We start from the raw sequence: 13,496 nt of genomic DNA on the forward strand, positions 1-13,496 counted from the left end.
TTAGGCAGTACGAAAATTCTGATATATTTGTGAATATCATGCTGAGCCTGTCAAAATAATTAAAAACTGTACAGCAGAGGGAGTAAAACCAGAGCAGCTACGACAGTGTGATAGCTGGCGAACGGTCACGCGTAACTGGTGTAAATTTGCCTTAGTCTTTTAGTTTTATTCTAACTGTTCATGTAATTGCATAAATAGAACCAACTTACACGCCCCTTAGCACAATTTAAAACATCAACTCTAAACGCCCTCTTAGCATCAAAAAACACCTTTACTTCTGTAATTAATAGTAAAATGATGTTGCTCCGAAATTCTCGCTCACCTTGTATGGACAAATCCGAAATCTCCTATGATCAATACTTCACTCATCACTCAAATTGTGTTTTCCACTTTCTCTCCAACAGGCTGGCCGGGTGCTGATGTACCCAGGTCACTGTTCACGGATCAAGCGATGGATCGTCTGGGCGGTTATAACGGTGGGTATACATACAATGTAATAAAAGACAGCATAGAAAGTAAAACCATAGAAGTCACGACAGTGTGAAAGTTGACAAATGATCACACGTAACTGGTGAAATACGGCCTCTTGTCAGTTTTCATCTGTTAGGTTTACGACCAATTCACGCAAACACCCTTGGATTAAGATAACTTAATCCTAGATACACCGTAAAACCACGGTTGCATGGGGCGGATTCCACAATGCCAATTTAGACTTGCAACTGGCATAGTCAAATTTGAAGTTAGAGTTTTAAGTTTATTTTTTTATTTATTTATTTATTTATTTGATTGGTGCTTTACGCAGTACTCAAGAATATTTCACTTATACGACAGCCAGCATTATGTTGAGAGGAAACCGGACAGAGCCCGGGGGAAACCAACGACCATTCGCAGGTTGCTGCCAGACCTTCCCACGTACGGCCGGAGAGGAAGCCAGGATCGGCTGGACTTGACCTCACAGCAACCGAATTTATTTTTACACTTATGGGCTGTATATGGCAACAGGAATAGATGCAATCAAAGCGCAACATGGATTAACGGCCACCTATAAAGTAACATTTTACACGATGCGGATACTGAGTTTTACCCATTCCTTGATCAAAGACGCAAGGTATGTTGTAGGCGAGTGAGTGAAATCAGTATTCAAATGGTGCACCATGCTAGAATATAAGTTGTCGATAATAAAATATGCATCCCTGTTGCGCTTTGATTGCAACTGTTAAACTGTTCTAACGATCAGCACGATGAATATACAGCCCCTAGCCCTGGGTGAAGCGGAAGACGACACAATCATGAAGCAAAACGGTGGAGATTCTGGACGCTTTGTCCATGTTTACTTATTACACTCATTGTAAACTTCAGAAACTTAGATTGATGACGTTTGATGAAATAACCTTGACACACTAGTTTTTGCAGTAATAATTTGCGACGTTGATTGAAATCGTCATATAACACATGGGATTTGACAAATGTACAAGGCGACATATGTACATGCCATATGCAGGACCCTTCCGTGTATTGTTTTTGATGTAATACAATGTTACAATGTCAAAATTCAAAACTATCCCTCTTGTCGTAAAAGTCTGCGAGAGAGGAAACCGTTTTGGTTTTTGAACAAATATAGGTCCAGACAAGATATACCATCTGGAGAGTTTGTAGTTTCCTATAAATCCAGCGTGGGTATACATCCTTCACAGCCTTTGGTATAGATGGATTGTTTAAAGCAGGCAGATCATCAATGTACCGTTAAGTGAATAAGGAAGATCGGGCCTGTTGAAGATTACGCCTTAATCATATTCATACGAGAGCAGGCATAGGTCAGGCATAAGGGGAGAACATTCTGTACAGAATATCTGTACACTTTTGACATATATGTTCCTATTTCTGCTTTCGTAATGATTTAGAGTTTTGTGTTAAATTTTGTTTTGGAAATTGGTCTTGCGATTATTAATCCTGAATATCCATTATGGTTGAAGATTGATATAGGAGTGGCTGTTTTGACACCTATATTCACCCATATGAAACTGCTTTTGCGTTTTGGTTCAAAATAGAATGATTTATTTATTTATCTGTTTAGTGGGTGTTTTACGCCGTACTCAAGAATATTTCGCTTATAAGACGGGGAGCATTATGGTGGGCGGAAATCCGTCAGTGCCCGATGGAAACCCACAACCATCCATTTTCGGTCGGAGAGGAAGCAAGCATGAGCTGGAATTGAACTCACATCGACCGCAATGGTGAAAGACTTCTGGGTCATTGCGTCGTGCTGAGCCAACTGAGCCACAGAGGTCCCAAAATGGAACGATGAATTAAATAAACAATAGTACGGAGTGAAGCCAGAACAACGACGACAGTGAGACAGCTGGCAGATGATCAAGTGGAGATGAAAGCATAAGGCAATGACAAATCAGTCGACACAAAGTCCAGTCAAACCAATCGAATAAACGTCGTGACGATTCTGCTATTACTGCGTCGCAAACTATGATCATCAAGTATATCGACAATATCAAATAACCCTCAGCGATTAGCCGGAATGCCGTTCGCATCGACGTCTCTTCCTCCAATCAGATCACTCTGTAGGTAGATCGTTTCCGTTAAGGTGCGGTGCTTTTTCTGGAGCTTGACTACTTTTTACTGGCTCCGGTTTGCATGTCCAAAAATAGGAAAGTTGTCGGAGTACTGGGAAATAAAATAACTATGTTACAACTTTTCGTGCATCACAATTATTAACACACTCATAACCACAAACGAGATCAAACTGTGTTTTTTGGAAACTATAAAGGTAATGTTCAAAACCCGTGAATTTAATAGATGTTCCAATTGTTTACGATGCTAGGCACTGTTAATAAAACGTATATATGTAAGTCGCGCTCGCATTACAAACGCTCATACATACAACCATGAGATTTAATTCATCAACACAATGTATGTACAGCTCAGGCACCAAGCTAATCGGAATTAAACACATTTTGGAAGCATTACGCCGGACATTCTGGACATTCCTTGTAGGAGAATTCTACTCGTCTTATTTGAAAGTCAGGAGTGGACGTCGCCAATGGTCCGGAAGTTAAAGCATCCGTGTAAGTCGTATGGGTTGGGTCCTATATGCTTAAACCAGGAAACAGTCAACTTGGAATGTCCCCGCGTAATTTCAAGTGTGGACCGGCCCCGATGGCACAGTTGGTAGAGCGTCCGCGTCGGCGGCAGTAGATCCAGGGTCAATCCTGGGTCGGGTCACAACTAACACCTTAAAAATGAGGAAGTTGTAACTTCCTCATTGTTCAGCATGAAGGGGATAGTGCAACGATTGGTTGTTCCATATCAGTATAATGGCTCGGGAGGGGCGGCTTACTTGCCTTCGGTAAGCTGTCTCCGCAGGGAGGAAATCTGTCCTGCAACAAGGAAGCACATTACATACACTCTAAGAACTCCTTCATCGTCATATGACTGAAAAATTGTTAAATTGTTAAGTACGACGTTAATCCCCAAGCACTCACTCTCTCGAGTGTGAATTGTGACTAGCATTGCTTGTATAAATACCGCCTGTACACGTTTTTGGCTTGATGAGATTCAGTTATCTCCCCTTGACCCTTCCTAGTTTCTCTCTGTGCATACTTAAATAGGTTGTTTGTGTGTTGCCGAGTGAAAGTGCATGTATCTATGCCTTGTTCGTACGATTGAAATTATCATGATGTAAAACCACTGAAAATACAAAAAGGAAATGATTATATACATAAATAAATGCTGTACAGTGAAAGGTATTCCCCTCGGTTGATGCCTGACCTTGATATGGGTCAGTTGAAATCCGTTATGTTGCCTACAACTGCTTGAATAAGTAACACAGTATAACTTCCTAGTCAATATTCTTAAAAATATTTCCCCAGGTGTATTATAAGTCATGCCCTGTTTCTTTCTGTGTAGTAAAATATGCGCACATACATATGTATAAAATTACTGTTTTTCAAGGGGAATAACCATCGGCTTTGGAACAACATATATATATATATATATATATATATATATATATATATATATATATATATATATATACTTATTAATTATGTAGCATGCGAAATACAACAAGGAACAGGGATGTGGTGATATTCCATGCCCTGTATTGAGGTGACCGCAGTATTTCCGGGTCTGTACAAAAATGGCAGTATACGCAAGGGAAATGCATTGGTGTATGCGTGGAGGAGTAAGCTTGGGTTTGGATAATTCTACACCGGTGACGTCTAATAAATTGCAATTAAGATCCTTGCATATTTTTTTTACATACTTCTGCTTAAGCCGTGGTACTAGGGGGCGTGTAATGTGCTACTTTTTAAGGATTTACACGAACAGTTAGAATAAAACTTTGGGAGGGGTAAAAATGGGCTTCAAAGTACAGATTTCTTAAGGCTCCAGCGGTCAGTCCGAAAATTAACTAGCTTGCAGCGGTGGGAGGAAAATACACATCATATAGAGGGGTAACATGTATAAAAATACCCCCAAAATATTCCGGGGTATAATTTTTGTCATTAAGCATAGAAACATAATTTTTCTTTTATGGTTCTTTTTTATGTATTCTTTAATTATATCGCACTGTCGTCGCTGCTCTGGTTTTGCCCCCTGTGCTGTAGCCTTCAATTTTATGGTATATACGGCCATCATACAACGTTTTCTCCATTGTTTTGGAACCCCCTGTAACTGCCAGGCTATCACGCTGTCGTCGCTGCTCTGATTTTGCCCCCTGTGCTGCAGCCTTCAATTTTATGGTATATACGGCCATCATACAACGTTGTCTCCATTGTTTTGGAACCCCCTGTAACTGCCAGGCTATCACGCTGTCGTCGCTGCTCTGATTTTGCCCCCTGTGCTGCAGCCTTCAATTTTATGGTTTACGCGGCCATCATACAACGTTGTCTCCATTGTTTTGGAACCCCCTGTAACTGCCAGGCTATCACGCTGTCGTCGCTGCTCTGATTTTGCTCCCCATGCTGTACTTCTTAACTAAATTATCCCATCTCCATATCTAAGTAAATGTCGAACTTAATCGCATTCATAATGTATATAGAGAGACCTTACAAAACACCATAGCGTAGATAGTAAAATCCGAGCAGCGACGACACTATGATAGTTGGCAAATGGTCACACGTAATCGGTGAAATACGCCCTCTTGTCAATTTTCCTCATGTAGTTTGAGTTTTACTCCATTAAACTGTTCATTTAAGTGCTTAAATAGTAGTAACTTACATGTTTCCTATCACCATGGCTTAAGCAAAATTAGGTAAAAAAACCCCAACAAAACAGATGTCTTTATGTTAATAGCAATTTATTATACGTCACTGTTCACATAATCAACCATGCAGATTTTTTGACGTTTTAAGAACGTATTCTTTATTTATTTATAATATTTATATTATTTAATTGGTGCGTTATGTTTAGCTCAAAATGTCATGGGTTTCCCCCAGGCTCTGCCCGGTTTCCTCTCACCATAATGCTGGCCGCCGTCGTATAAGTGAAATATTCTCGAGTACGGCGTAAAACACCAATCAAATAAATAAATAAATCATTAAAGCCATGATGTTCACGATTATGGATGATGGCAAGGAAAAGATTTACGGTCATTTTTTGTAATTGTTGATTTCTTTTTTTTTTATTCTTTTCATTTATTAACATATTTTGATGATATATCTGCCTTCGTTGTTCTCTTTCCCTTCAGGGAGCTTTGGCTGCTCTGCTGACTCAGTGTACACAGCACGAGGGTTGGGTGCCTCTTAACAAGAACTTATGGTAAGTTGACACCTGTGTTTCCGTCTTTTTATCGGCATGGATAAAAAGTTTGCTTTACGCCCGGAAACCTGAAATTTTCAGCCTGTTCACAGAAAAAAAACATTGCTTTTCGCCTATACACCTTACAATGCTCTGTACAACTTCTAAGTTTGAAATCAACCCTAAATGTAATATCAGCTTTATGTGTAAAATCGCACCCTAAACTCTAACCCGCCATGTAAAATCAACCCTAAATTTTAACCACCCATGAAAAATCGACCCTGAATTCTAACCCGCCATGTAAAATCGAACTTAAATTGTAAAACCACCCTTGTAAAATCAACCCTAAATTCTAACGACCCCTGTGAAGTCAACCCTATTTTCTAAAGCTCCCATGGGAATCTATCCTAAATTGTAAATAGCCCATGTGAATCAACTTTAAGTTCTAAACCGCCCATATGAATCAACCGTAAATTCTAAACAGCCCGTATGAATCCACCCTAAATTGTAAACAGCCCATATAAATCAACCCTAAATTCTACACAACCCATATTAATCAACCCTAAATTGTAAACAGCCCATATGAATCAACCGTAAATTGTTAACAGCCCGTATGAATCAACCGTAAATTCTAAACAGCCCATATGAATCAACCCTAAATTGTAAACAGCCCGTATGAATCAACCCTAAACTGTACACAGCCCATATAAAGCAATCTTAAATTCTACACAACCCATATTAATCAACTCTAAATTGTTAACAGCCCGTATGAATCAACCCTAAATTGTTAACAGCCCGTATGAATCAACCTAAATTGTTAACAGCCCATATGAATCAACCCTAAATTCTACACAACCCATATTAATCAACCCTAAATTGTAAACAGCCCATATGAATCAACCCTAAATTGTTAACAGCCCGTATGAATCAACCCTAAATTGTTAACAGCCCGTATGAATCAACCCTAAATTGTTAACAGCCCGTATGAATCAACCGTAAATTCTAAACAGTCCATATGGATCAACCCTAAACTGTAAACAGCCCATATGAATCAACCCTAAATTGTAAACAGCCCATATAAATCAACCCTAAATTTTACACAACCCATATTAATCAACCCTAAATTGTAAACAGCCCGTATGACTCAACCCTAAATTGTAAACAGCCCGTATGAATCAACCCTAAATTGTTAACAGCCCATATGAATCAACCCTAAATTGTTAACAGCCCATATGAATCGTTCGTAAATTGTAAACAGCCCATACGAATCAACCCTAAATTGTTTACAGCCCGTATGAATCAACCCTAAATTGTAAACAGCCCATATAAATCAACCCTAAATTCTACACAACCCATATTAATTAACCCTAAATTGTAAACAGCCCGTATGAATTAACCCTAAATTGTTAACAGCCCGTATGAATCAACCCTAAATTGTAAACAGCCCGTATGAATTAACCCTAAATTGTTAACAGCCCGTATGAATCAACCCTAAATTGTTAACAGCCCATATGAATCAACCCTAAATTGTTAACAGCCCATATGAATCGTTCGTAAATTGTAAACAGCCCATATGAATCAACCCTAAATTGTTTACAGCCCGTATGAATCAACCCTAAATTGTTAACAGCCCGTATGAATTAACCCTAAATTGTTAACAGCCCGTATGAATCAACCCTAAACTGTAAACAGCCCATATGAATCAACCCTAAATTGTTTACAGCCCGTATGAATCAATCCTAAATTGTTAACAGCCCATATAAATCAACCCTAAATTCTACACAACCCATATTAATTAACCTTAAATTGTAAACAGCCCGTATGAATTAACCCTAAATTGTTAACAGCCCGTATGAATCAACCCTAAATTGTAAACAGCCCGTATGAATTAACCCTAAATTGTTAACAGCCCGTATGAATCAACCCTAAATTGTTAACAGCCCGTATGAATCAACCCTAAATTCTAAACCGCCCATATAAATCAACCCTAAATTCTACACAACCCATATTAATCAACCCGAAATTGTAAACAGCCCGTATGAATCAACCCGAAATTGTATACAGCCCATATGAATCAACCCTAAATTGTTAACAGCCCATATGAATCGTCCGTAAATTCTACACAACCCATATTAATCAACCCTAAACTGTAAACAGCCCGTATGAATCAACCCGAAATTGTATACAACCCATATGAATCAACCCTAAATTGTTAACAGCCCGTATGAATCGTCCGTAAATTCTAAACCACCCATATGAAATCAGTCCAAAAATGTAAAAATTAATACTTTTGCTAAATGTGAAATCAGTCCTACAAGTGACGAGTCATTTGGAAATCAGCGATTTGCACAATATGCGACACACGGCTCTTTGTATGTATACTTTACCCAATGAGGTACAAATATACGTACCATATATCACATTATTTCGGTAATTATAATGATGTAATGCGTGTTTTGGGAATCCGCGATTCTCCTGTAGGCCTATTTACGATATTTCACGATCTCTCAATATGCTACACACTGGTTCAAGTTATACACTGAATATACATGTAGGTTGTATTGTTGGTAAATTGTAATTTTTTCAGATGAGAATGACATAAATAGATGCGGTATTATAGCACAGTATAAGTAAGACACTGTAAATATACAAATTGAAATCGCTCAGCCAAAGCATCTGTTAACATTGCCGCAACATTAGGCCCGTCTAGCTTACATGCGGCTTGTGCATTTTCATTCAGGACATTGCCTTATATTTGGGACATTTGTATCCCTGCCAAAAAAAAAAAATGACGCGCCGCGGTGAACACAGTAGCTGTGAAAATCACCCGACAGCTTGAAACCGGTGTCAGAATTCTATGGTCTACAGTCTACAGTTCAATCTACCGATTTGTTTATTATACATATTCTGGGTCAAACGCCATGCGCTTGTTGCACTAGGAAGTGTCTGTTCACAATTCACGAATAAACTTGCTATATTTAGACCCGTATGAATGAATTGAATTTATTTTTGTACACAATACACCCGGTTTGATTTTATTTATTTATTTATTTCATTGGTGTTTTACGCCGTACTCAAGAATATTTCACTTATATGACGGCGGCCAGCATTATGGTGGGGGGAAACCGGACAGAGCCAGGGAGAAACCCACGACCATCCGCAGGTTGGTGGAAGACCTTCCCACGTACGGTCAGAGAGGAAGCATGAGCTGGTCTAGACACCCGGTCTGAAGTCACTTGTATGTTGCTATATTTATTTCACTGCCACAAATAGACCTTGGCATGTGCAGGCTTAGCATCATCACGGGTAACCTCATGCGAATCTATTTAATCAGCATTACATCACTGCCAAAACTAGACAAGCTTTAGTTTTGGTACGCTTACGATACATGTTGGCTTGTGAAGGCTTAGCAGGAAGTGTCCCCACGCGGAACAGCATTTCTCTCAGGCCTTGGTTAGAATCATGTTTTGCATACGTGAGATAAAGATAATCCTAGCTGTACACAGTATTATTAAAAACAAAGGTTGTGTTTTCTAACACCACTTCCTGCCTGATTAACTTGACCCCAGTGATGTGAAGCGAATGTAGAGAGCCATGCATGCGCTGAAATGAGTATGACAAAAGCCAGACTGAGTCCCTAAAATCACGTGTTAGATTGTCTGAGTCAGTAGGGTATATGTGTAGAATATAGACTAGGGAGTTGCAGCCCCGATAAGGAAGCTTTTGGAACTAAATGTGTAAAATTGCTGCATTAGTATGAGTGTCGTATAACATAGCAAAAATGTCACCCACCAAGTTTTGATATCTTTGTGCAGGAGTGTCACACGGCAGAAATCTCTTAGACCACGTATTGATATCTTTGTGCAGGACTGTCAAAGGGCACAAATGTCACGTAACACGTTTTAAAATCATTTTGACTGCCACACAGCACAAATCTATGGGACCACGTTTTGATTTCTTTGTTCAGGAGTGTCACACGGCAGAAATCTCTCGGAACACTTTTTGAAATCTTTTTTGCAGGACTGTCAGACAACACAAATCTCTCATCTGTTTTGCAGGACTGTCACAGGGCACAAATCTCTCAGACCACGTTTTGATATCTTTTTGCAGGACTGTCTTACAATACAGATCTCTTAGACTATGTTTTGACATCATTGTGCAAGACTGTCACAGGGCACAAATCTCTCAGACCACGTTTTGATATCTTTTTGCCGGACTGTCTTACAATACAAATCTCTTAGACTATATTTTGACATCTTTGTGCAAGACTGTCACAGGGCACAAATCCCTCAGACCACGTTTTGATATCTCTGTACATGACCGTCACACACCAAAAATTCTCAGGTTATGTGTTGATATATTTGCACAGGACTGTTATAGCGTACAAATCTCTCAGACCACGTTTTGTCATCTTTGTAGGCTATCATACGGCAGAATTCCGTGTTTTAACTGAATTATGGTTGATCTGCATGCATAAGGCACCCAAACCAAAGGACCTCTCTATTATCGGCGCGGGTACACACTTAAAGCCTTAGCTCGCTGCGATTTCCGGTGGTCACGGGTTCGAACCCAGCTCTTACTGATTTAACTGCTGATTGTAATTCACGAAAAATACAAGATACCTTGCAAAGTGCGGTAGTCTACCCCGAACACTTCGATTTCCTGAACCCATGGATTTAACTGACGGCATATAAGTGAGAAATTATTGAGTTTGGGGTTAAACACCAATCCAATGAAATAAATAAATACATAAACAAATAAACAGATGAATTCCGCGTTTCTTGATTGACAGGTCTGTATCGTTTGCGCTGGCGACCTCCTCGCTGGCCTTCGCCTTCCTGACCCTGCTGTACGTGTGTGTGGACGTGTTCGGATGGTGGGACGGCACCCCCTTCATTTACCCGGGTAAGCCCCTAACTTTATATTCCAGGGGCGTAGGAAGCAAATGAAAAACGGGTTGGCCGGCAGCCTGCGGATGGTCGTGGATTTCTCCGGGCTCTGCTCGGTTTTCTCCCACCATAAGACTGTCCGCCGTCGCACAAACAATATAGTTTTCTTGAATACGGCGTAAAACTCAATCTAATAAATAAATAAATAGATTGCTAAGGATACAGTCGATGGGCCAGCCATTCACTCAATCATTGAATCTTGCTGAAAATGTCAGTCTGTTAGGCAGTGACTTATTCTTGGTTAGAAAAAAGAATCATTACGCTGACCACAGTGCACACGGGTATGCAGACGACGACAGAGACTGATAATCTGTATGTGCCGAGGTGTGCTGGGTGATTGTCTCATACAATCAAATAAATCAACTAATCTTTTATTTTCTGTGCAGGTATGAGCTAAGTCCTACAGGTAATTTACATGCCCCACGGTTTACAATCAGTCAATCAACTTAATCAACAGCTGAATCAGTGAATCCGTTAATTAACTCAGTTTATCACCTGAATCAGTTAATCGAATGAATCAGGCAGTCAGTTTATCAATCGATGAATTACTCAATCGGTCAGTCATTCCTTGATTTTTCTTTCGGGCAGGTATGAACTCTATCGTGATCTACATGTGTCACGGTCTCCTCGGAGGGTGTTTTCCGGTCACGTGGAAAACGGAGATGATCCACTGGAAGCTGCTGATCCGGGATCTCTGGGGATCTGGGCTCTGGATCTTCGTCGCTTATGTCCTCTTCAAGAAGAAGATCTTTGTTGCCATATAAAGGCCCCCTGTGTGTTAAGGGACTTCGGGAACTCTTTTTCTACAAGTCAACAAATGGAGAGAAATAGCAGGATACGATTTGTGTTTCACCAAACCCTGCTTCTGAACGTAATGTTTTTCCCAAAATGATAGGAGTGACACGTGAACAAGGGTCTGTCTGCCGATATGCAAATTTCGCTCAAAAGTGTGATTTCGCCTTTTATTGAATTCCGTGTCCTATAGCCGATTGGGTTAATAGATATCTACAAAATACCATGAACATTAACCACGGTTAGGACACTAGCTACTAAAAAAAGTAAAGCTTTGTATCCCCGAGGGTCAGGCAAAAGGGATTCTGTGGAACACCTTGGGTGTGTTTTTTGTCCCATCACTTCGAAAGGTTACACCTAGTGTAGACCTGGGCGCTCTGATTACATGTATTTTAACACAATGAAGTCCTTGGTTTGAAACGTGATGATGCATTTCAGGCAAGTCGGTTGTCCATGGTCGTATATGCAAGCCGGTTGTTCACAGTCGTACAGAAGCGGGCTTTTCACAATCTTAAGCAAGTCGGTTGTCCATGGTCATATATGCAAGCCGGTTGTTCACAGTCGTATATGCAAGCCGGTTGTTGACATTCGTACAGAAGCGGCCTTTTCACAGTCTTATGCAAGTCGGTTGTCCATGGTCGTATATGCAAGCCGGTTGTTCACAGTCGTATATGCAAGCCGGTTGTTGACAGTCGTATAGAAGCGGGCTTTTCACAATCTTAAGCAAGTCAGTTGTCCATGGTCGTATATGCAAGCCGGTTGTTCACAGTCGTATATGCAAGTCGGTTGTTGACAGTCGTATAGAAGCGGGCTATTCACAATCTTATGCTAGTCGGTTGTCCATGGTCGTATATGCAAGCCGGTTGTTCACAGTCGTATATGCAAGTCGGTTGTTCACAGTCGTACAGAAGCCGTCTTTCCACAGTCTTATGCAAGTTGGTTGTCCATGGTTTTATATGCAAGTCGGTTGTTGACGATAGTGTACGATGTATATAGAAGCTGGTTGTTCACAATCGTATGCAAACCGGTTGTTCACAATCGTATGCAAACTCGTTGTTCACAATCGTGTGTAAGTCGGTTGTTCACATATTCCCTTTATTATTATCATGCAACTGCAGAATGAAAAGATTTGCTGAACATGGATATATGTTGTTCAAATACAGAATGAGATTGAAACATATAGTGACTCAGCATAGTGCCTACACATTGGTGTCATAACTCGTAAGCGTTTTGTTTTATATCAGGGAGCAAGAAAACCACTGAAAGTTGGATGTGTGAAAGTCATGATTCAAAAGCCTAACCAGACTTCCAGAAATAGCGAATCATAACGTTACCTGCAGGAAGGGGGGTAAGAAAGATATATTGTGGCAGCTCTTCAGAAGAATGTTGATACGATAATTGTTGCTCTTTGGTCCTTTTTTCTTTCTTCCTTTTATACCCACGTGTTAAAAACACCTCAATATTAGTGCTGATAACAAGCTATGACATATTGTATTATGTCCATGGAGTGATAAGCTCTGCATAGGAGAAGACCTTTGTACCTTGGTGGATGTATAGTTTCCAAGGAATGCTTTGTCCCGTGGAGGACTTTCATGCCCAATGAACATTCAAGCCAAACCTGCAGAGATCTTATTGTTCACGATATCACTATTGGCTAGTGATCTGTAGTTTGCAAAGGGCGATGCTTGTAAACGCAGTTTGATTGGCCAGCATAGAATGTCCAGTCACACGGCGTTTCTCATCAGAATTCTTTACTGATTGGTCAGCAGATTGACAACTACATGTACACGTGACAGGATCGGACAGCCTGAACAACTTGGACCTGGTTAACTTTAGACGAGATAGTAGAGTTAGAACACTTTTGGTTAGAGAGACAATTTCTAGTTGCTGTGTCCTCCAATCTCAACAAGATTAACATTCGTGCCATCAAAAAAATCCTGAAGATTTTCACGTCGTCTTAAATGAAGTACACATTATATACATGTACATTGTGGGATCATTTAC

General features: G+C 40.1%; 1 protein-coding gene across 1 annotated transcript in view; it reads left to right on the plus strand.

Moving 5' to 3' along the window:
• LOC135477553 (heparan-alpha-glucosaminide N-acetyltransferase-like) overlaps positions 1-12,974 on the plus strand; it is a 46,359-nt gene extending 33,385 nt beyond the window's left edge. Inside the window, exons 14-17 of the mRNA XM_064757698.1 lie at positions 405-476; positions 5,702-5,772; positions 10,544-10,656; positions 11,289-12,974. Coding sequence (XP_064613768.1) covers positions 405-476; positions 5,702-5,772; positions 10,544-10,656; positions 11,289-11,464 — 432 coding nt within the window. The 3' untranslated portion in view covers positions 11,465-12,974. The remainder of the gene's footprint in view (positions 1-404; positions 477-5,701; positions 5,773-10,543; positions 10,657-11,288) is intronic.
• The last annotated feature ends 522 nt before the right edge of the window (positions 12,975-13,496 follow it).

Source organism: Liolophura sinensis, chromosome 11 (genome assembly GCF_032854445.1).
Source record: "Liolophura sinensis isolate JHLJ2023 chromosome 11, CUHK_Ljap_v2, whole genome shotgun sequence".
In the NCBI taxonomy this organism is placed as follows: domain Eukaryota; kingdom Metazoa; phylum Mollusca; class Polyplacophora; order Chitonida; family Chitonidae; genus Liolophura; species Liolophura sinensis.